The sequence below is a fragment of the Diplotaxodon limnothrissa genome, linkage group LG16, assembly GCF_057381915.1.
Source record: "Diplotaxodon limnothrissa isolate DT_005_m linkage group LG16, D_limnothrissa_male_GT1.1, whole genome shotgun sequence".
Classification (NCBI taxonomy): Eukaryota; Metazoa; Chordata; class Actinopteri; order Cichliformes; family Cichlidae; genus Diplotaxodon; species Diplotaxodon limnothrissa.
This window is the reverse complement of record NC_140611.1, coordinates 24,500,804-24,525,904: the sequence shown is the minus strand read 5'-3', so window position 1 is coordinate 24,525,904 and position 25,101 is coordinate 24,500,804. Positions and strand designations below refer to the sequence as shown.

General features: G+C 37.5%; 1 protein-coding gene across 1 annotated transcript; it reads right to left on the bottom strand.

Annotated features, from left to right (window-relative positions):
* Positions 1 to 1,097: 1,097 nt before the first annotated feature.
* Positions 1,098 to 22,901, bottom strand: grb14 (growth factor receptor-bound protein 14). The gene is made up of 14 exons (XM_085373952.1): positions 22,625 to 22,901; positions 20,202 to 20,319; positions 10,580 to 10,736; positions 9,128 to 9,249; positions 8,927 to 9,001; positions 8,666 to 8,803; positions 5,213 to 5,323; positions 4,994 to 5,089; positions 4,569 to 4,631; positions 2,747 to 2,863; positions 2,366 to 2,435; positions 2,204 to 2,291; positions 1,857 to 1,950; positions 1,098 to 1,307 (listed from the first exon to the last, which is right to left on the bottom strand). The coding sequence occupies exons 1-14, from the start codon at positions 22,810 to 22,812 to the stop codon at positions 1,161 to 1,163; spliced, it is 1,584 nt and encodes a 527-aa protein (XP_085230078.1). The 5' UTR covers positions 22,813 to 22,901; the 3' UTR covers positions 1,098 to 1,160.
* Between the last annotated feature and the right edge of the window lie 2,200 nt (positions 22,902 to 25,101).

The following is a 25,101-nucleotide window of genomic DNA, read 5'->3' as shown; positions in this document are numbered from 1 at the left end:
CTGTTGTTAAAACAACCAAAACAATCATACAAAAATCACACCTTACAACAGACAGGTTTATATGAGTTTATTTACAAAACTGCATTTCAATGCACTGTTGTCCAGCCACTGTGATTTAAAATACCTTGTTCTTACATTGTTGCTGTTACAAAAAAAAAAAGATTGTATGAAGCTGAATGTCAATGTTAGAAGGACTAACATCATTTAAAAAAAAAAAAGTATCTGACACCGTATATCCACAGATGTGGCTATAACGTCAAAAAATACAATCAGCCCAGGTGTTGCAAATTGTCTGCCTGAATCTCGGGAAATTACAAAACCTAAATTTCAATTTACAGTGAATTCAAATATCAGTCATTTCTGATTACATGTAAAGAAAAAAAATCTTTAGCATTTATTTCATTGCTCTTACTTCAGGGGAACTTTTTCACTGATTCCATGGATACAAACAGTTCACTTAATCATAACTGTATCTATATAGTTTATGCAGTGCACAATGCAAAGTCAGTGAGGTTGGAACCTCTTCACCGGGGCATTACAGCTCTTTGCCAATCCCTTGTAAGGCATGCGCAGTGAAACTTGCTCAGAGGTAATTTTATCACTTCAAATTAAAAAAAGAAACAAACAAACAAAATGAGTAACTTTCTTAAAAAATACGAATACCTAGCAAAAAAAATAGCTTAGTATAATAATAGCTTAGTTGTTCCCAGACTTGACAGTGTAGAGCCATACTACAGGTTTCCACAAGCATGTCCTTGTAGGGATTCAGTCATCATTTACTTTTAACAGACCGTAAATGTCACATATTTACAGCACTTTTGCTCTATACATACTGCAGCACACGTTCTGCTGGATTATTTTCAATGAACACTCAAATTCCTGCTGCTGTATCTCAACTACTACCACCACATACTTACACCAATACATTAACGGGCCAAAACGTAATCCACATGATCTTCAGCACCAGTAGTTATTTATTTTATTGTGAAATTCACCTTTTTCTGAATAAGAAAAAATAAGGTTGAGTCATGTACCACATTATGAAAACAACTATTTATCTTCTTTTTTTTTTCCAAGGCACAAAAACACCATTGTGTTTCTCCAGAAGAACCAGGAATTAAGGTGCATGTGGGACCTCAGCTGTCTTTTGGGTCCCTTGTTCACAGGGTTATCCGAGCACAGTGATGTCTGAGCTTGCATGGAAGCACCCCACGGTTTAGCTGGTAAAAATCCACCAACTGGATCAAGTCAGTGAACCGTGTTTGACCATCATCAAGACTGTAAAACAACTCTCCTTCATCGTCCACCTACAATGAAGCATACACACAGACATATACAAATCCATGTAGAAATGAATGACACACAAAAAACAGGTGACTTGGTGCAAATGAGTTTAAATATTTCAGATAATTTTTCAGAGATTAATGAAAAACATGCAAAAATACTATGTACTATGCAAAAGTTATAGGTAATTCAGTTGTTCCAGGTATAATCAGGTATCTTATCTGATTAGTCCAAAATTTATTCTGCTGTGCTATTCTACAGAGGATGCTAGTTGTTAATGTCCAGGAAAACACCGAGACAGCCTGACTCATCAGAAGAACTGTGGCAAGTTTTTGAGGATGCTTAAAATAACCCACGTGCCGAGTACTTTGAAACGGCTGTAAGTTTACCAAGGTACACTGCGTTTCGAATGCAAATATATTCAATACAGTTATCTCCTTTCTGTTGTATGAAGGTCATGAATGAATAAAGGGAAAAATATTTTAGGGGTTCTTTTTTTGTAATCAAGAACCACTTTATTTTTGAACCTAAAACCTTTGCACAGTAATTTTCAAATGGTTAATTATACTCACTGGTAATATTTGAAAATGTTTAATTTTTTGCATATAGCACAGTGAAAGTACAAATGTCTTAGGGTTGCTCTGGCTGTCCCTCAGAAGAAACACTCTGAAACAAAGAGAATAAAAAGTATAGCAGTCATTATAAAGACTTACCAACATTAAACGGACGGAGTGAACTGCCTCATATGGTAAATTACATCACATTAGAGAATATTGTGTTGCTTTGCTTTAGTGCAAACATGCTCATGTTGATGAAAAAATTATATATATATATATATATATATATATATATATATCTGCAAATCAAGTTTAATGTCTTAAATGAGCCAAAGCACAAATAGAAGTGTATAACTGTTTACCCATCAATAAGACCCTGTTGAGCAATTAGACGGTGAGACTCTTCACGAGACAGTTTGCCATGAAACCACGGCTGAGCCACGTGGATAGCTGAAGCAGAGATGCTACGTCAGAAAATATCTTTCAGTTGTACATTAAAAAAGTGAAATTGATGTTTCACACACCTATGTTTAGCACAGAGCTCTGGGCTGTGGAAGGGCTCCCATGACCACTCAAGCGGTGGCAGCTTTTCCTCTGTGGGCGAAGAGAATTACAACTAATATATGAGTGAAAATAATGTTAATACATAGTTAATTTATGATGTTTCATTTTGCACAACATTCTAGCTCATTTGCAAGTTGCTTGAGGCATTAAGATTTTCTCACGCTTGACAGTCGCATTTACTTTTGGGAAATATTATCAAATTTAACATATTATTTGAATATATTCAATGAATAAAACAACAGAAAGATGTTTAAACTAAAGTGAAGCATTATTAGTTATTAGCCTAAATTTTATGCTTTCTTTCTGTTAATAGAACCAGATTAAGAGACATTAAGACTTACCCTCCACGACAAGCCTTCCTCTACAGCTACTGAGAGCACCTCGGATGGGTTCTCGATCACCCGACTCTTTTGGCCAGAAAAGTCCATAGCCACCAGAGAGTTCTCTGATATGCTTCTCTGAAATGGCACAGTTTGCACTGATGTGTATTTTAAAAATATTAATACATTTTTTCAGGACTTTTCACACACCTGTATATGTGGTCACATAAAACTAAATTCAAGTCACATGATGTGTAATTCAAAATACCCCAAATTCTTGCTATTATTTTGGTTCACTCTCTATTTTGTACTATGAAAAGGGAGTAGATTTACTTCTGCTGCCTTGTGGTATTGCATTGCCATCTAGTGTTTGAGTAACATGACTCCATCTTCATGTTTTCTAGATGATTCCACACACACACACACACACACACACACACACACACACACACACACACACACACACACACACACACACACACACACACACACACACAAAACTCAACTGAAAAGGGATTAGAGAGGTTTTGAAAGGAATTACACTTGGGCACAAGTTAGACATTAAGCTGCAATATAGTGAGTGTCTCTAAATAAAACTGCAAACACACCTAAGAAAATTCTTCTTCAGGATTACAAAGAAATACTAGATTCATTCCCATGCTGGCCAGTAAGTTTGCAATTTAAGTAGCTAAAACAAAATTATTACTTTTAAAGCCCCTCCTATTAACAGTGCTGCACTTGAAATGATATAAAGATAAATCCTATTACTTATAAATGTGCTAATCAGCATAAGAGCAGGGCTTTGTTTTTAACTCAGTGCAATGAAGCAGTAATCTAGTATTCTAGTTTGTCTAAATAGCCTGACATTGCATTTAAGATATTCATTTATTCTCCTGTCTTTCTAGCAAATCCTCTCAGTAAAGTTATTGGCAACACATGACACTCCAACACTAGAGAAGAGGTGACAAGTTGTTAAATCTGTGGACAGCTGATCACTATGTATTTTTAGAAAGCGAGTAGTTCATGAACATGTTCATTACCCATAAATAGACTGTGTCTGCTGTTGCAAAAATACTCTCAGCACAGTCTAAGGCTATTCTGGGACACCGCAGATTCCTCATTTGCTCCATACAATTATATTGCTACACCACTATTTGCTGGCTCATGTTACTTTTGTGTCTTTCAAGCTACACCAGACAGAGGGGCATCATTTTGAAGATTTATATTTCACCAAATGAATGTATGTCCAGTGCACTTTATTTTTTAGCTTTCGTAGAATCTGATAACTTTTTACCTGCTAAATATAATACTGTACTTCCTAACTGTTTGCTAATGTTATCTGTTTGTTAGAATTTTGTAGGCTGTAGATTCTGCGCTATCAGGATTGTGGGCTAGAGCAACAAAAGCATGAGCTTAACTTGGGCAAATAAAGCTTTTTAAAAGGTTCCTTATTATTGAAGAAAACTGAAAGTTTGTCAGTTATAGAAATACTTCACAGGAGTCACACTAAGAAAAGCAAAAGGTGTATAGGTGATGGCTAGATTCTACTTAAGTCTTGCTTTTGTGGATGGCGTTTTACTGTCAAGGGTTACTGGGACACAAAATTGAAGTGAACCATTATTATTTCACCCGCTGTTTGCTTACTGTGAGTCAAAATGTCTGCAGTGAAAAGGTCCATGTAGGGTTGCCACACTAACCTGCTGGTTCACACAATCATTCAAGTTGTTGCTAACCAAAATTGTGTTTAAAGTAGCTTTAAAAACAGGTAAGTTGCCACATATGAGAAAAAATAATAAAATATAAAGCTAGTATAATTACTAAAACAAGAAAAACATTAACTAACCATTGGTGAGGCTTTTTGCTTCTGGTGTGGCTGAATGAAATTTTGGTAAAGTTGCATCCCAAACTAAAACACAGGAAAAAAGAAGTGATTAAAATTGTGCAATTTAATCCAAACATTTGTTGTGTGTTAACCCATAATCCTTCCAGACCAATGGTGTAGTGATTACAAATGGCAGGTACAAGTAAATATGTTGCAATGCACTGTGTATATAATTTGTGGACTAGCAGGGGTGAGTAATGCTCTAAATTGTATCCAGATTATATCCAGACAATGAACACATGCTGCTTCTATCAAGAGTGGGAGTGATCTTCCAGCATCACTCAAAAGCTTCCCTTGACCTCCTCCCAAAGCTAAATCTGATTCAAACACTGACTCAGCATTCCTACTCTTAGATATCACCCAGAGTTATTTATCAGCAAGCCAACCTTTAACAAGCGCATGGCTGTAATCCAGCAGGTCCTGGTCTGCTCGTCATCTGCACAAAGCAGCTTCAAGTCCCGGGCAGAACTGCATTTTGTGGACTGAGGTGAGAAGTTGGAAGAAAACAAAACAGCCCTGTGAATCAGCGTGCATCTGCTCCTTCTATACAGTTTTGGCATGTCTCTGTTTTATAGTAACAACATCAGTTACAGTACTGCTCTTACCTTCACACAGAAGCCAAATTCTGTAGGTGCCCCGTGTAGTTTTTTGGCTGCCAAAACAGTGTAGACATCACTGTCACTGAAGTCAGCAAAGAACTGGAGATGTCTTGGTTCCTGTTAAACACAGAGAGGTCATAATAAGACAAAGGTACAGAACAGGTATGGACTGGAGGTGTGAAGTATAAAACAGCACATGAAACAATCTTAAGCCTTCATGTCTATACCTGGAACACAGGAACATCTCAGGTGAGTGCTGAGTGTATCTGTATTTGAACATTTCTGTGGTTTTTTTGATGTGATCACAAATGCAAAAAAAATGAAATACTAAAATAATTGAAAATTACAAAATAATTAAAAGTCTTAAAAAGGAAAAACTTGTATATATTTAAAAATATTCACATTTTAAATTCCATGTCAGCAACACGAGTTTGGAAACTGAGATCATATTTGAAAAGCAAAATGTTTTTTCCACTCTGTCTTAATACAGAAAGTCAGCTACTCAAAAGCTTGCATCTGTGCCATATTTTCAGTATCATAATGCACCAAATGCTTTTAGTGGGTGGCAAGTCTGGATTGCAAGAAGGCCAGTCTAGCCTCTGGATGCTTCATGGTCCACTCTTACTTAACCCTTGGATACACAACCTACCAATACCTACACTCTTCCACGAGTGGGGTCAAAAATGACCCCAAATAGAAACAATGCATTTTGCTATAAACTCGGTTGTGATTTGTTTTCAGTCAGTAGGCTCTGGTCCTCTTGTCATCAAAGTGCAAGAAACGGCGAATATCTTTAAATCTTTGAATTGACATAGTGGCCTTGTACAATGGGTTATGCAGAGGACTCCCAAAACCACACCGACTGGTACATCCCAGTTCTTCTCACTTCCTGCAAGAATGGTCAATCAAATGAAGGCCAGGAGCTTTTGTTTGATTACATTTTTCCACTCTTTTCCCCTGTCGGTTGCTACTCTTCGTGCCTCCGTGTTTGTGCATGTCAGCACCTCTTCTATTATATTATCAGACATGAACATCTTCCACGCATCTATTGGGGAGACAGTACTAGACCCAGATGCAAGCACTGGCCTACTAATTCAGAATATTGTGGCTAGAGCAGTAAGAGGGGCTCATTCTGTTAGACTCAATATCCATTTCCTCTTCAGAGGACTCATCAGAGGACTCCTCTGTATCTGACTGGCCTTGTTCAGAGGGGGGGACAATAGTCTGGGTCCTCTATATCTGAGATGTCAGATTCTGAGTCAATGCCACAGATGGGCTCTTCATCCCATCTGTCCTGGATCATTTGTAGGGCAAGGTCCACAGGGATCCTAGCTGGCCTCATAGCAGCCATGTTACTTTAAATATAAAAAATAAAAAAAACATCAGAAAGGACAATGTTTGAAATGCACAGGAAACTATAAACAGAGCTGCACATAAATGGTCCTCAGGTGCGCATTTGCTGTCAAAATAAAAGACGCGTACCAGATAAGAAGTTGGAACACTCGTTTGCGTACATTAGATGTTCTGGAGGAGGACGGACATTTGTTCAGAACTCTTAAAGATGTCGAAGAAGCAAGCTCGTAAGCAATTACTATCTCCACCACAAAAGAGGCACATATTCTCTGAATTTCCGGGAATACTTTTATTTTGACAGCGAATGCGCACCTGCGGACCACTTATGTGCAGCCCTGACTATAAATCATGTATGTTACTGTGTAAAAATTAATTCTTGATCCATCCATGTAAGTGGGACGGTTGGAGTTGCTAAGAATGAAAGTTTCATAAAAGATTCCATAGGAACTGCTTGGGGTCATTTTTGACCCCACTTGTGGAAGAGTGGGGTAGTGATACAAAAACTGCATTTTTTTTTTTAATTAATGAAAAAATAAATAAAAATGCAAATGGCCTCATGTTACAAACATATTTTATGAGGAATACCTGGAATATGAATATATTACAACTTTGCATTTTAAAGATTTTGAAGAAAAACAACCCATTGGGGTCATTTTTGTTTTTTATTCCTAGAGTTTCCAAGAGTAAACGTTCTTTGGGAGGTAGGGCCTTTAGTTATCAGACTCCACTCCTGAATCAGGTGACCCTGAATGACCTATTACTATGCTGTCATAGAATCCACATGCTGGGAACACTTCTTCTCATTTACCAAACAGATATTAACTTATTACATTGTTCTCCAGTAGTTTGAATTGTATGTTGTATCTATGATCTTCTTTGCAGTTGAGTTACATGGTTACCCATCCCTGAGCCTGCTTAGTTGTAGATTTTTTTCCAGTTAAACAGTAAAACAGAGTTCTTCCTCTTCACTGTTGCCAAGTGCTTGGTCATAGTGGATTTTGAGGAGTTCTCCTACAACATTGTAGGGTCTTTAATTTACAATATAAAGCTTCTCTGCAATATTGTTGTGGTGAACTGTCGTGTTGCTAGGGTTGATTTCAAAATGAGCTATTTTCCAAAGACAGGATTTAAGCAATTCATGTTATCTTTGGATTGCAATGTAATTAAAAGACCATAACATATTTGTTTTACAAGAGTAAACGATAAATGATATCTACATTTATGTCAAAGCATGCTTTGGATGATTGTATATGATGGGTAAATAGTACATTTTCATCTAATAATAACACATTATCAACCATTCTGGGTGTGGTTACTCTCTTAATGTAACCAAAAGATAAGGATAAATTTAGATATGTTGATAGCGGCTGTATTGAGATGGTATCAATAGCTATTTTGTTTCAAGGATAACTTTACAAAAAAAAAAAAACCCTCACAGACTTTCATTGTCCTGCTTTCATGTGACTCACTATTCCTATGTCTTTTTTTAATGTTACGCCACAGTCATTAGTGTCTGTGGTAACTGACTAGCAAACATCTGACCAAAATCAAAGAAGAAGAGTAAACACGATAGACTAAAAGTGGGCGCCTTGCCAAGGTCAACCTGCACTTAACAACAAAAGGTCTACTGTTGTAGAAAATGAAAGGAGTTGAAAAGTGGATGTGTTGGCGTGCCTGGTGGCTAGGTATAAGCTTCAATTGTCAGCAGCATTGTGAGTACAGTTTCTGCATGGCTGCTGTGCCAGCTGACCTAATGAAAATCCAGCTCAACCTGTTTCACTCTCCTCTCGCAACATGAGTGAGATGTAGCCAGAACATGAAGAGGTGGCCCAAAATGCACAAACAGAGGTCGTGTATCAATCCCTAGAAATTTAAACAACAGTATAGTTTTCCATTTGGAACAATGCATTTTTCATCCTATATCTTTCTTCTGTAAAGTACCCCTCGTCCAATGTACAGATGTGGATTTTTAGAAAATGAACTGGTGTAATGCAATAAGATTGGTTGTATGGAATAGCCCACTTAATAATATGTTTTTTTAAACAACCTGTGATTTTCCCATAATTCATAACACATTCTGTGGACAAGTTATTTTGTTCTACAAACCTTGGAAGTCCCCTTATTGGAGAAATAAAGCCCTGACCGCCGCAAAACAAAATAAGACTTCTTCCAAGACTTCCTGCTTTGCTCTTTGGCGTGAAGGTATCCATGGATCTCAGGACAAGTGCTGGAATTCAGAAAGGTCTGCGTTGGGTAGAGGAATATTTGTTCTTAGTTGGGTGTGTGCATTAAATAATCACAGTAACAATCTCCACTACAGGGCAGAGAGAGTGCAGTGCAAACATAAAGAACCTAAGAACCTGATACCTGTATAAGGTCACAGTGATCCACCATCCCATTGGTTTCACTCGATATGGAAACCATGTGATCTGGGAAAAAGTCCTATGAATATGAAAGAGACATCAGTTATTAACTTCTTCCACCCACATAATTTTGGGCTAGTACAAAGAGACTTGCTGTGTATGACTATAGATATATATACATAGAATTGTATAATTACTAACTCACCAGTGGTTTCCTAAAGAATTCATATTTAGCATAATTCTTCCTAAAATACAACCGGCTGTCTGTGTCCATCGCCCAGCTTGAAAGTACTTCCATAACGTACTCATGGTCTTCCAGAGCTCTTTCTAGTGAGAGCAAGAACAAAGAAATGACATGTTAACCTGTTTTGCTGTTGCTGTTTTTCCTGTTCTTTGTTTTCCCTCTTATTAAAATATACTATCTAGAATCAGGTCAAAGCAAGGTTGAGGACATGGAATTAAATGTTCTTGAAAAATAGAGTAATCTCTGAAAATGATTCCCCAGCAAAAGTTGCATTGAGGAAAAGAGTTTGATTATTAACCTTACATTAATGTGTAACCTCCAGCTATGGGCATGGCAAGAGGTACAAGAGGTACAACATAAACAGTTATTTCCTAGAACTTAATTATTTCCTAGAATTTTAACTGATTGTTGAATAACTGGAAGACATATTGCATTCAGCCAGCAGTGTAAGTTGAATAAATTTCAGTGCAAGAAGGTTATCAGATGAATATACTTGTTACTGACAACAATCTTGATTTAATTCAGGTTAAAAAAATGCTTAATAAACAAAACCCACACTCACTGACAACATCTACAGAACAGATTACCAAATGATGAAACAAATGATGAAACTAGTTTGTCTAAAAATGGCTAAATATGTGTTCTCATCTACAGCAAATTAGGTGTATCCCTGGCAAATTCACATGTACACGCACACATAGATGGATAATTGTATATTGTATACAAATACAGTATCTAACAGTAAATAATAAAGTACCGTGTTATATAAATAATTACAGTTACAGTCATAGTCCATGGTTACATAACATTATTTATTCTGTGTCCTTCTTTCTGACAGCTTATCATAACTAGTGTTGAGACATTCAGGAATTTGTTGTTGTTTGTTTGTTGTAGCTCTTCTTTTTGACATCATAAGCATCATTTAACCTTGGCCTCATTCCCCAGTCACCAGTTTCCCACTTGTCCTTCCTTAGACCACTCTGGGTAGTTATTGCACACTGCAAAGTGTAAAAACAAAGACCTCCTGCTTTGGATATGTCCGGGTCTAGTTACCTAGACATGGCAATTTAGCCTTTATAAAAAGGTCCACTTACAACAAAACATATCAACAGGTTCCAATGTTAGTGGTTTTAGTGGTACGGCTTATTGGTGTATTTTTTCATCCTTCATTGTTAGAACTAAAGTGCTGAGATCAAGCTGATATTTGTGAGTTTTAACTGCATTGAAAAGCACAACTGATTTTTTCAAAACCTTGAAACGGAGTGTTAAAAAGAAAAAGAATCATTTTGATAGGATTATTGCAAGACTTATGGGTAAACTTGACTGAAAATGCTGCAAATAATTTTTTGCCATCATTGTTTTTAAATTTAGTATGATGTAAATAACTGGGTAGCTGTTACAGCATCATCTTACCTATTCCTAGATGGGAGAGGTGTTCAAAAAGTGTCCAGGCGTGATCATCAATGCAGTGATTCTTCAAGACAAACAGCTGACATACATCCTGGGCAGTTACATCAGAAGGAACTTCTACAGCTTTGCTGGTATTATCTTCACTATAAACTTTAATTACCTGAAGCAGAAACATTAAATTAACAACCATTTCAGGCAAGCAGTGAGAGACGTTAGTGACTTTTAAAGATACATAAGTTATGTTTTCAGATTGGACATACTGTAAAGGATTGTGTTATAAGTACCATACAACCCAATCAGTTTCACCTTCGTATAGTAAACAGGTAGCTCATTTGCCTATTTGAACAACATAATGGGTAAGAAAAAAAAGACACAACACAAATGTCCTACAAGGCAGAAAACAGAATATAAAGACTCAAGCCTGCAGAGAAACACAAAGAACACAAGACACATTAAACAGGAACTTACCCGCTTGTTTGGAGCCAAGCATAGTATTGAGTTTGGGCTAGTTCTGTAGCCAAAACATGGCTGAGTACAAAGCATCGCAAATGAGAGCTTTTGTGAGAAATATAAACACTCTCATCAGACAGCGCAGCAAGTGTCAGCTGTCACAAGCAGCCTTTCTCTCGCTCTCTCCTTATCTTGCTCTGTGCCACAGTGAAGCTGAAATTAGGCAATTAGATAAAACTCCCTCTCAGCAGATTTCTTTTCTGAATCCACATATGTGTATCACTGGTGCTCGATACCAAATCACCTGCCTCCTTTTCTCACCACTAAGAGTCAGGAAGCCAGAGATCAATCTGCTTATTTACTAGAGGGTGGAGAGAGAGAGTCACATGGCTCCAACCCCCTTAGAATTGACATGCACACACCCAAGGCAAGCAGATCTCCTACATAATGCCCTGTGTGAGCCCAAGAGCAATTACAAAGGTGCTGGTTCAAGTCAGTCTAAAGCTGTCAGAGGCAGGTATGGAAAGTGTAGGAGCAAAGACCAAATGGCTGTCTCTTTTCTCTGAGTGAGGTCAATTGGTAGCTTAAACCTGGACAGGAAAAGCCTGACACCTTTTCTGTAGAGATGGGGCAGAGCTTTTCAACAGGGCTGAGTGAGGTTCAGCAAATGGGCCCTCCACCTATGACATCACCTCTTAGTGTAAACCACTTTGTAATCAATCAGGTCACGAAGTGAGTATAAGAGAACTATCTTTTAAGAATGGTTTATTTCATCACTCATTGTTTAATGTAGTCATTGCTGCATATTAGCACTACAGGTTTGTTTTCTAAAATGGTTTTTACCTGAATAAAAGGAAAAGAGAAGAATTGATAATAAAGTGCAAAATCATACGCAACAAATTGATTTGTTCATTGTAGTTCATATATATATATAGTTCACTGATTTTAATAAGATGTGCATTTACTGCACTGCTGGAGGTGACTGTATCAGGGGCTTTAGCTGAGTTGCTTCAAGGATGTGGCTTTCTGAAAATTGGCCAAATCAAATCATCTGGGTATCAGATTTCACCGAGAACAGGGTAGGGTCTGTCAGAGGCGAAGGAGTCTTTGTGGGCCATTAGCATTGCAGATGTGCTTTATGTTTGCATTACTCAGCAGAAAGTTGCTTTCATGAACAGTTTAGGTTGGACGACAAGATGCAGTATATACAATGAGTAAATATACCCTTCAAAAGGGTAATTTTATCTGAACCATGAGACACAAAAAACAGTGGTTTGTTTTTTTTTTATTTAAAACAGAAAATAATTCATTAAATAATAACTCGTGCATTTAGTTTGACTACTATAAACTAATTATGTTGCATGATTTGCCAGTACCGTTAATCATTAGTAAAGTGTTTCCAATAAAAGACAAGGCCACACACCCTGCTGCAGGAGCCATTGATGCCTTTATCAGTAAACACAGAGTTGCAGCCATGAGCAGGTAACCTTGATGCAAAAGCCCACATGTTTTCATCTGGAAAACATTTATGTTTTCCTTCATGTCTGTCATGCCAATCAAGTACAACTTATGTGTTACAGTGTGCAAAAACAGAGAAAATTACCTGGAGAATATTTTTCTCCTATGGAAAATAAGAAAGTGCCACGACTGCCTAACTAAAAGTATCAATTTACTCAGTATAGCAAAAGTTATGGGTACAGTTATAAGGAGAGGAGATGCCAGTTAAAGTGATGCTATGAAAAGTGCAGCGATCAAAATATTTTCAGAAGTGCATTTACATGTGTGAAGACTTTGAGTTTGATCTTATATTTATCTGAATGAATTAAAGCTAAAAAAAACTGATGCTGCCACACAAAAACTGCTATCATGGTTTCCCTATATATAGTTCTGATTTATAAAAGTTAAATCCACATAAATGTGAATAACGGTAATAATGGTCATTGCTACTAACTTCAACTGCCAGTAGTCTGTCTGATCAGTGCATGTGGTGCACTGAGACAGCTATTTTCTTTTCAAGTTGGAATAGTAAAATTTTCAATTCACTTAAAAAATCTGCATAGTAAGTCCAAATTAAGGCAACCTTACTATTTATACACGTATATGTATACTTACTTACACATATGAATAGGTGGTGAGCCACTACTGATCCACCAAATTACTGTTGAGGATACACTGGCACAATTTCCCAATATAAGCTGTATTTATCAAACTATGATGGCAACAAGGCTGTTGATTTCAAGAGTTGTATCACAAGGGTGAGAACACATCGTGCTGTGTCATAAAGGTCTGTGATGAAAAGTAAAAAAGAAAAAAAAAGAGTCTGGAACAGGAAGACTAAGTCCAGATACTGGGTATGCAGCACTAAATATAGTCTTATTGAACATAAACTTCTCTATTAGACCTTCTTATCTCAAGGACAGGACAGAGTGATCCATTTTACCAATTAGCCTTCTCTGGTTAAACCTTGAAGTGCACTCCCACAGCTGCAGCTATATCACTGAGTGGTGGTAAAAAGTTGGCCTCCAGCCTCGTCTATATAAGAAAACGACAGAGAATAGTTCTCTTAGCTATCCACTAAAATAAAACGTGAAAATAAAGAGTTTTAAATTATTATAAAACCTCCTTTCTGGTAGGTAAACCTGTTTACAACTGGATCATCACTTATAAGATTACATATCCAAAACGTTACTATTGTCCCGAGACCTAGAAGGAATTAGATCATTTGGAAAGTATTTTTTAGACCGGTGGAGTCAGTGTGCAACAATAAGGAGATGAATTAGAACACTAGCCAAATGTTATCAGCCAACACTGATAAGCCTGCTGGGAAGCTGTAGTTGCTACTTTGTAAATTACAGTGGCTGCTAGAGGACTGGGCTCAGGTATTTCACATTAAACTTAAAAATATGTAATTGTGGTTTTGCTTGTGAACAGTCTACATTTTAATTAGATACATCCTATAAGATACTGAAACACTTTGTACTGATGTCTAAATTAAAGTATGAACATCCCTGCTTTCCCTTGTTCAGCACTGATATTCCATATTAAAGAAAAGTGACACTTCACCAGATTCCATTTGTGATATGAAAGTGCAGGCTACTTTCTGCTTTTAATACATCTTAACATCTTCAAAAGGCTACTGTAGTATTGATGTATAATTAATAGCAAGAATGTGTTTTATGGTACAATTATTTTTTTTAACAAAGTACTGCAAATATCTCAATTTAAATAAGTAACAATAGCACAGCCGAAGCACTGTGAACACCATATGTGAGCAGAACATTTATGAAGATTAAATCTTTGAGAAGTTTTAAACATTGTAAGCCTTTACATAGTGGTCACGGGAGACCAGATCTAATCCAGCACCATCTGGAAAAACAGCTTAAATTTAGAACACTAAACAGAAACAAAAAGCAGCCCTTCGCTAACAGGGAGGGAGACAATACAAAAACAAATCCATATAAGATTCCTACCCGCTTCTGCAGACAAAGAGGTGTGATGGCAGGCAACGTGACTCTTCTTGCATGGAAATTCATGCTTCTGCCTTACCTGCACAATTAACTATGAAAAGAAATATCCATGCATAGTAATTGAAAGTAAGGCTAATGTATAAATTATAGTTGGATATAATATGATAGTATTAAAAATAGTTTATATATATTTCTTTTCTGAGCCGTTCCAGTGCTAACAGTGTGATTCATCAAATTGCAAGTGTTAGAAACCAAATGTTGTTTCCTCACCACAGCACAAACTCCTCCTCTGTCCTTGGGGATGTAAAATCTCTTTCCTTTTCTTTCCTTTTAGAAAGGGAGTTTCTCAAAGTAAAATGTTTCTCATGGTGAACACAGTTAAAATATACAGCCCAAGGCCAAAGAAACGTTAAATATTTATTTTTAAAAAGAGCAATTTTAGCCTAGCGATAATGTAAAACCAAAACAAGAAGCTGAAGAATTTCCCAGAAAGCACATGTATCATATTTTTTCATTCTTACTTTGTAGCCAGACACTACACTGCTATTTTTAGTCTCTGATCCACTTTTTTTTTTATAGAGAACATTCACAAGCATGAATATATTCTTGCTAATTATCAATGTTCAGTTTCCTTCTGAGACAAGGAATTTGGAAATGAGTAGCTATCAAAACCACAAAACTACAAAAACAAGCTCATAAAAACTAGGTTAATGTAGATCCATAAAAGTACATCAGATCTCAAATTAGTTGTTTTCTCATTTTAAAATGTTGAAAACTGTTAAAATCTGTGAATAACATTTATAACCTGCCTGGTGACTTTAAATGACTCTGAATGTCACATTGTTATTGGTGTGAGACTGGCTGCTATAAGTAGTTAAGAAACTGCTGATCTACTGGGCTTTTACAAAAAAAAACCACAGCTAAAGTTTAGAGAGAGTGGTCCGATACGAAAATACCCAGTGGGCAGAAGTTCTCCAGGAGAAAGTGCCTTGATGATATCAAAGATTAGAGGAGAGTGGCAGACTGCTTCAAGCAGACAGGAAAGCAAAGAATCACTGGTTATAAAACAAGTATGCAGAACAGCATCTCTGAATGCACAACAATGTTAAACCATAAGGCAGAGGGGCGCCAGCAGCAGAAGAGCACATCAAATGGCAAAGTGTCAGTAGTTCAGACTGCTGTAATGGCATGGGATACATTTCTTAACTTTGGGCAAGATAAGGATCATTGAAACTCATTTCATCAAACCCAACTGAGTATTTTGCTGACCGTGTCCATCCCTTTATGACCACAGTGATCACAATTCTTGAACGTGATAAATTCACTGTACTCAAATGTGACAAGATCTCAATCTAAAAGGCTAGATGTGAAGTCGACTAATCTGCAGCTTTCTAATGCTATTAAGTCAAAATATTACATTTTGAGGAATGTTTCTGGCATCTGTGCCATGAGTAATTCAGGCAGTTTTGAAGGCCAAAGCCTCCAACCCACTACAAGCAAGGTGTGCCTAAAAAAAAGTGGCCAGTGAGTACATAACTAGACTCTATTAGACTTTTCATTTCACAAATTACACCCACTATGATTTGTGCATTCATCTGAAAGGAGGAAACAGTTGCAAACTTCCAGGATGCTGGAATTCATTATCTGATAAAAGTCACACACATACTGATGTGTTATTGTTGGATATCTGGTCAACTTCAAGGTAATGTGTGGATTCATGATTAAATACAGTTTATGTTTCATTAAAAAAAAACCTCTGACCTTGAGACCCTGCCTGCCTACCTGGAGGGGCGATGACATTATGCCATCAGCCTTTTACAGCTAAGGGGTAAAACTGATAAAATACTTTTTTAAAATGGTAGTTTTAGGTATAGTTCTCTGCGTGACACAACCTGGGAGCTTCTCCTACACTGAGATAAAGCTGTGACTTCTTAAATCCTTGAAAAAGAATTTAATTTTCTGCATCTACAATAAATTTCTTGTATCTCTTCTCATCGCTATATTTCATCACATTTACCCTCATAGCATGAAACATGGCGGTTTGGCTAAAGTTACTGTACTCTCACGCTCTCACGAGAACACACAGGAAAAGAAGAACCGGCAACAACAGACTTCATGTTTATCTGGAAACACAGTACATTGACTTGTGAGAGCACAGACAAGCAGACGCTGCTAGTTATCACGCTGCTAAAATGAATTGGAATTAATGGACCCAGAATGATAACAGAGTCGCCACAACTCCCATAACAAAGCTAGCGCCAGACACATTGTCCTTGACCATAGCTGTTTCAGACAAGACCCCTTGCAGGCTCTGTCAGAGTAAGACAACAGCCAGCGATGCAGCAGGCCAGTGGTGCATATATGAAGGTATATAGTGCATGCTAACCTCTGGGAAGGGAGATTTTTAGTGCAAAGCAAGGACCCCGCTGTCCATGTTTCATCGCTATGTTACTTTGTTACTTGTTAGGTTGCAAGGAAAAAGGAACAGCTTCTGCTTTTTTACATTTTATTTTATTTTTTGGATCCATCCATCCATTCATTACCTTCTGTTTATCCAGTTCAGAGTTCTGGTGGGGCTGGAGCACATTGCAGCTGTCAGGGCGAGGGACAGGCAACACCCTCAACATGCTGCAAATCTATCACACATTCATGCTATGAACTATATGTCAGAAACTGCTGAGGCAGCATAGGAAATTTGTTCACCATTATAAACATTAGTCCAAGAAATCACAAGGTAAACAATATTTTCGTATTACCTGTCACGGTTCTGGGTCAGTTTGACCCAGTATTTTGAGTGTCTGCTCACCGTGTCTGCTCTTGGGTCTACCTCATTCTTCACACCGGCGCACCCCGCCGTGACATTACCTCTGTAATTCATTCATTTACAACTCTATTTCCTTCTTGTGGAGTCATAATCAATTTTTTGCTTGTTTTTTAAAATACAATGAAAGCACAACAGCAGTGCTAAACAAAGCGATGTCAAGCATTGGGTCTTGCCACAATTCTGCAAAACCATTCAATTAAGAGAAAATGTGGTAAGTTAGAGAAGTACCACAATGGCGAGACTCAGTATCAGTTTCCTTGGCTGCCTGTTTTATAATCGAATGCCATCTCTAGAGGAATATTATTATCTTTAGATAATTATGATTGATGATAAAAATTACTACCCAGAAAGGCTCACTGGGAAGCCAAATGGACAATTTTGCGGGTGAATGGTGGATGAGGGGACAAGTGCAGCACAGTTGGAACAATGATGTCATTGGCTTTTTGAGTGCCTCTAAAAGGAGGTCACCATGCTGTGCCATTAGGACAGTGACATAAAAACAGCTGTTCAGCCTAACATACTGTCTTTATCTTCCCAAGGATCCTGGTGAGACTAAGAATAAGCACATGGATATACTGCTGGTGTTACACTATTGGCCAAGTTTTAAATAATGAGGCCAGTGTAAGCAAAACCTAAGAACTGACACTTCTTTAAACATTTGGTTTCCAACAATTTCTCTCTACTCTTGAATCTATTTAATGCCAATGCGAGGATGTCCTTATAGCTTTGATGGAAAAATAAAAGAATGAAAATATGGTCTTGAAAATGACTACAACAGGTTCCCTTTAACTTGATTTGCAGAGAGCGAACTGTTTCTCTCTCTCGCTCTGATAAAATAATTTTATTTTCAGTCTAATAATGGCATCCTTCACTTTCATTAACATGTCTTTGAAACTCATATTGAGAACACCAGTGAACAGCTATCAAATTTAAATTCCTTATTTTTGAGTCAACTCCTGATCTTTTATCTGTTTAATGTGTCACATAATAATGAGGAAACAGGTTTCACCTGTCCATGAAACTGCCTAAGTCAGTTGCCCAATTAATCTGAAAATAGGGAACTATGTAGAAAAAAATGGACTGAAACAGTTGACCCAGTAAAGCCTGAACTATGAAATAATTCCCAGAAACAAGTGTTTATTTGACCTTCGGACAATTTTGTAATAAATAAATAAATTAGTAATTTGAATATATGAGCTTGAATTTGTATCACATTTAATATGCTGATGACGTAGTCTCAAAAACTCATGCATCATTTACAATACTCTAGGCATTAAGTGCTTAATGCAGTGCAATGCCTGCACTTCAATCATATATTCACAGTTTTTTTTAAACAATTCACTTGCAGCACCATTGTCCCAATATTAACTCTAGACACTTAGCTTAAAAGACTAAACCATGCATTTCTGTGCATATATTTCATCAACGGCAACAGACACATAAACACATAGATAAAGGGCTCACACTTACCAGCAGCTATGCTGCTGATAGCTGCTGGTGAGTGCACAGTGCTATAATTTTTATGTTTTCCGATGAGTCATTGCTGTGAGGCGACCCCCGCTGCTACACACACACACACACACACACACACACACACACACACACACACCACAATGATAATGAGAAACAGTCAACTCCAGCTTAGAGTATAGGGGCTTTTGGTTGGCAAACCAAACTAATTTAACAGCCCTGGAAAATATATAGGCAAACTCACTTCACATTTGAGGCAGACCAATGATTGCTAGCTTCCCAAAGCAATGAATGTGCTCTTGTTTCTGAATGTGCCAGTGAGTTTTAAAAATGCATAGTCAACAACAAATCAATTTTTGCTTTGCTTGATAAAAAAAAAGTTTTCTGCTGAGTTGTATGAACTGACTAAAAAAGAGGAGAAAAGAAAGTCTTCATAAGCTATCAATTCCTTGCATCTGTACAATTTGTTGTAGCTTGTTTGTAGTGTTAACAAGGCAAAAATACTTTAATTATGGGGAAAAAATGGTCATTGTCTATACGTAGTCTCAGTAGTCATCCAAATAGCCTGTGAGACTAAAGTGGGGGAAAATCTGAGAGGAATAAACGTTAAAATTGCAGAAAAATACTTTAAGGATTTTTACTGACAGAAAAAAAGTCCTGCCAGCATAATTCTGCTGTCCTACAATAAGCTGCAAATAAACTATGTACATCTATCTTGCTCACTATATAAAACAACTTAAATCCACAACTTAATGCACTATATTATAATGCAGCACTTCACATTACATTATTTTAGGCCATGGTTCTTTGCATAAGACTAACAACATTTTCAAACTAGTCAAGAATTCTATGCTACCAACACACAAGTTTTAACTACTGAGTTTTTCAGCATCAGTAGGTACTTCCTGATTTTCAGTGCAAAGTAATCACACACCCTGTGCTAAAACAAACAATAGCGCTGTTAGGCTCCAGACCTGATAATTGTAAACCATAAAAGTTCTTCTGAAAAATCTAAAGGTGATGTAAAACACCCATTGTCCATTTTGTGGTGGCTGCTGCTTTCAAATACTACGGTATAAAAACCTGAGATTGAAAACATAAAATCACAGACTTTGTGGCTTATCTAAGCATGCTGACACAGCATTTTTAACTCCTGACAGCAACTAATTTCCTTACTCACATAACCGGTTGGACCATTCATATGGTGCTAAGGTCAGATGACTTCAGCAAGCTAAATATTGCATTTTTTCAATTATTCAACTTTAACAAAATGTTGTGCAATTTTGTTTTCTGACATTTGATCCACTTAAAAATCAGCATTAAGTGAGTACGTGAAATAAAACATCTAAGTGGACATGACACAGGTCTTGTATCATGATAATCATGGACCAAAAACTGTCAATATGACACTAACCTGAGATGTACAGCTTTTGGTCCATGGTAATAAACATTCAGAAACAAGAGGGTTCAGGGTTGAGGTGAGAAGCTCAGGAAGAGGGGAAGAGAATGATGCCTCGCTCTCTTTAGTGCTCCTGAAGGACAAAAACAAAGAAACAAGAGACAGAAACAAACTTCAATGAAGCAAAACTGTGTAAATTTTCAGGCAACAAGCATATTTTGATGACTCAGCCATAATATAAAACAGCTTCACAGAAGAGTTGTATGAAGCACATGTTATCTGTCATATAACAGATGCTTCAACATTGTAATGAGTCATTTCTTGGGTGAAGGCATAGGGAGATCTGACCAAAACAAAAGGCATGGCTCCATTCTCCTCTAACAAACGTAATTCACATTTTTTACTACCGGGTGCCTGCTTTCACCACATCACCAAAACTCACATTCAAAGGTTTATTTCTAAGCCTTATGTGTAGAGCAGGGCGATATGGCCAAAAATATTTATCACGATATATATTTGAAAATTTGCGATAACGATATAACCGACGATATAATTGATGCGAGACAAAATACAACTCCACAACATTACTAGCGCAAAAAGACAACCTTCCATTTATTTTCACTTAAACAAGAAGCTGGTTTTTATGTACATTAAAGCTTTATAAAAATGTAACAGTGCAAATGCAAATTCCTTGCTGAAAGTTTAACCAAAAGGCATTTCCAGTAGAAATGGGCTGACATATCCTGATCATAACCATATATAATATCCACTGAAGTTAAAAATAGGTGCTTTGCAACATTAAACTGCAGTGTGCAGTACGCATTTTTCGGACCATAAGGTGCACGGGATTATAAGGCACATTAAGCGAAACAAAGCAGTCAGATAAATCAAACTTTATTAAACTCATTCTTCTTGCTTCCTCCACTTCTGTACCATTGATTCATTAATGTTGAATTCTCTGGCAGCTGTTCTATTCCCATGTTGTTGCAGTATATTAATGACTAACCTCGTATTGTGGATGGATTATCTCAGTTGTTCTCCTGACTGAAGTTTGGTCCGTTTACAGCATCCTGCCATGCGATTGCATTTGTCTCTAACCATGAAGAACCTTCACGTTAACTTTTATAAGTGGAAAAGTGTTAGTGTTCGTCCTCCAGCTTCACTGTTTATGTTATGCTAACATAGCTGTATCGCTAGCGATCACGTAGCACATCATTATATACCAGCTAGCCCAACTTCAGTAACCCTACAAACGTCACTGCTGTTTAGTTTCCTGTCTTCATTTATGTTGGAAGTGATAGCAGAGCTGTACGTTTGATTTTTTTCAGAAATCTCTCGGTCAGAACATGCAATATCATGCTTAGGTAACTAGCGAAACTAGCGAGCTAACTTCCGCTAGCTTCCTGCTAACTTCTAACTCCGTTAAATGTAATAACTTTTGTTTTCATGGATGCCTGGAAGTTAAACTTTATAGTTACACCTGGTAAAGCAGCAATGCTGATCGTTTTATTAAAGATGAAAGAATTTAGACAGTTTTTAACTCTAAGTGATGCTGCAGTGTTGTTTGACCTGAAATATACGGAGTTTAGGACCCAGATTACTCCCAGATTTAAGAGCATCTTAGTCCGACAAATATGACAATGACAACGGCTGCTTGCATGTTCTGCAAAAAAATGTGCTTTGTTGTGTATCTGACGGACAAACACCAAACCAGTTCCACATCACGGAAGTTGCACCATTTTTACAAACCAATTCTGGTTCATCTGTTTCACTCAACAATCGGCCATGTGCGTATGAAAACAAAGGCACTGCGCATGCGCGTTTTACTCCCATTCTATCGCGATATTTCATTTTCCTATCGTTGCCTAACATTATACCGGTATTACCGTGAACGGTATAATATGGCCCAGCCCTACTTATGTGTACTGTTGACATCATTTTGAGGTCATAAAGGAGTGAAATATCCCCCACAAGAGGAAGAAACCCCCATAAAGAGACCACCCTTAGGACATATAACTCCACCCCACCTGTTTGAAGTAGTTCAGATTAAAGGATGTGACAAGACATGCATACAAAGAGTTCTTTTTTAATGACTAAATGCTATGATAAAGTAAGAATAAATTAGATTTCAGTATGGTTGCATGGTATGAGGTGTATTTTAACATACATTTCTTTAGTACAAAATAGTTAACAATTATTATGTTATCATCTTATCTCTCTTAAAGTTAATATTAAATGTTGCACTGCACTACACATTGCAGCTTTTAAACAGAGATCTACCTCTTCTGCAAATAAGACTGTGCTATTCTTGTGCAAGGCAGCTTACACTGTAAAGTGTAGAGTAGAATACACTTCTTGTGGTTTAGTGCAAATTAAACCAGCCTGATTAAATTTTATAAACAAACTTCTTGTCAAGCATAAAGGAAAATGAGACCTACCTGTTCCCCCTGCAGAGTTTAATGCTGATCTTCTGTTTATTTGGTGTTATTAAAGGCTCTTGCAACGGGAAGAGTTCTGCGCTGGGAAAGCCACTCACATTACCCTTGTCACTCTGAAAAATCTCTGCTTTCTGTCCGAGGCTTTGAGAAGTGTGTATCTCGTCCAGTGCCTTATTCATATCACTCATGTGGGCCAGCTAAATCCAAGGCATCATCTGGAGCAAATAGAAGAGACAAGCTTTTAGACTGGAGTATGTGCAGACCACAGTTGGAGCAAGCTGCCTGGCGGGGCTCATCTGCTCACAGCTCAGCAGAGCACACACATACATACACACAAGTCTCATCTGCTGCCCACAGGGCTGGCCCAGTGGGGCAAAACGATCCCTCCTACCCAAACATGATCCACCACATAAAGATATTTTTAACACAATGACTCCCGAAACAATCATCCTCGCTCTGATGCAGTCAAGTATTATCAATCATTAAAATTTGCTCTGCCACCTGTTTTTTGTTTTTTTCTTTTTATTGCTTGCCTTTGATAATGTTTATATGCACACTGGAAAGCAATAAATTACCACACAAAGCAGACTCTCACAAAAAGAGGTTGGTATTGAGTACAGGTGGGTTATGACTAGAGATGGCACGATACCACTTTTTTATGTCCGATACCGATATCATATATTTGGATATCTGCCGATACTGATATGAATCCGATATAGTGTGTTTTTAATCAATAAAACTGTTTTTTTAATATCTTGCTGCATTTTGTATAAGTTCAGACAAGTCTCGCACGCCACGGCCGCTCTATCACGCGACGCATACTGCTCCAACGTGCTGAGTTACGCCATGTCGCAAGTTTTGTGAGGTGCTTTCATGATATTTAATGGATCGGATTACATTTTTTATTTATCTCCAATATCTGATCCAGTAATTTAGGTCAGTATCGGACCGATACCGATACGTGATATCGGATCGGTCCATCTCTAGTTATGACTACTATAAAATGAACTGCTCTTTTGTTATGGACTTTGCACAAAGATTGCATAACATAGTACACTGCGGAATGCCTGTGGTTGTAAAGAGTAGCCAGCCCAACAGAATGGCTGTGTGGTTGGAAGTGTCATTCAGAGACTGGCTCTATGTGGGGGATGGTGGGGATGATAACATCATTCTCAAAGGTAATGTGTAACAGAGTTTGACCAAGGGAGGACAGGCTACTGAAGGAACTTACTAACAGGCAGCATGGGGAAAGCAATAACTCACCACCCAAGGCTTACTTAATAATGTCAGAACCTAGTTTTGTTTTTTTAAAGGAAGAAATACAGAAAATGTAGAATATAGTATAATGCTCCACCTCAAAATGATAAGGGACCAAGGGGAAAGTTTTTACTAGACTGATTGTTTTACCTGTCTGGCTCCAATCTTACGATCTACCTCAGCATCCGTTACAATAACCCACTATACATGCTTGTTTTTTATATTATGCCAGTAGGCTATCACCATGGTGTCCTGTAGATACCCATTAATCGACTGCACTTATCTGAATGTTTGTATACCAATTTATTACAAGTGGCAACTTTATGAAAACATATAACATAAATGAACTTTATATGAACCCGCCCCCCACCCCGGCCTCACTGTGGTCATAAAGTGATGCCCAACAGATTCTTCTTCTGTTGGTGAGCTTGTGTGAATTAAAGTTGGTGCCATTCCCTTTAGCTGAAAGGAGTGGCACCAACTGAATTTGTGGTCTTGTCCAGGTGCTGTAGCCCATCGGCTTCACAGTTCATGTGTTGTGCACATTCAGAGATTCTCTTCTGCATACTGTGGTTGCAGCCAGTGGCTCTTTGAGTTACTGTTGCCTTCCTATCAGCTCAATGCAGTCTGGCCATTCTCCTCTGTCATCTCGTATCAACAGGGTGTTTTCTCCCAGAAAATGCTGCTCACTGGATATTTTTTCTTCTTCTAGCTATCACTAAACGCCTAGTAGCAGCAACCCCAGTTTGAAGTTTGCTCAGTTTGAACTGCACCAGGTCATCTTAACCATGTCTACACACCCAAATCTTGGAAGCTGTTGCCATATGATAGGCTGATTCTTCAGCCACTCCTACATTGAGAGTGCTGCAGCCTACTTAAAATACAGAAAATCCTAATTTTAATTTTTACTATGATTAAAATATGTTTTCCTTAATAATATAATTAAAAAAACAAATGACACAGTCCGTTAGCTATAAATTGCTAATGCTACCAAGTCATATGTAAAGAGTTAAAACCAACATGTGACCCACCTACCACTGGGACACAAAAAAAATCAATACAATAGCAGTGAATTTAGCTCAAAGTGGTGAGCAATACCACAAAAAAAAAATCCACCCCTATTACAAGTTTTAATTTGCTTTTTATATTAATAAACATGTTTCAATAAACACTTAACTGTACATACTTAGGAGTAATTTCAAACGGAGTTTCTGCTATTA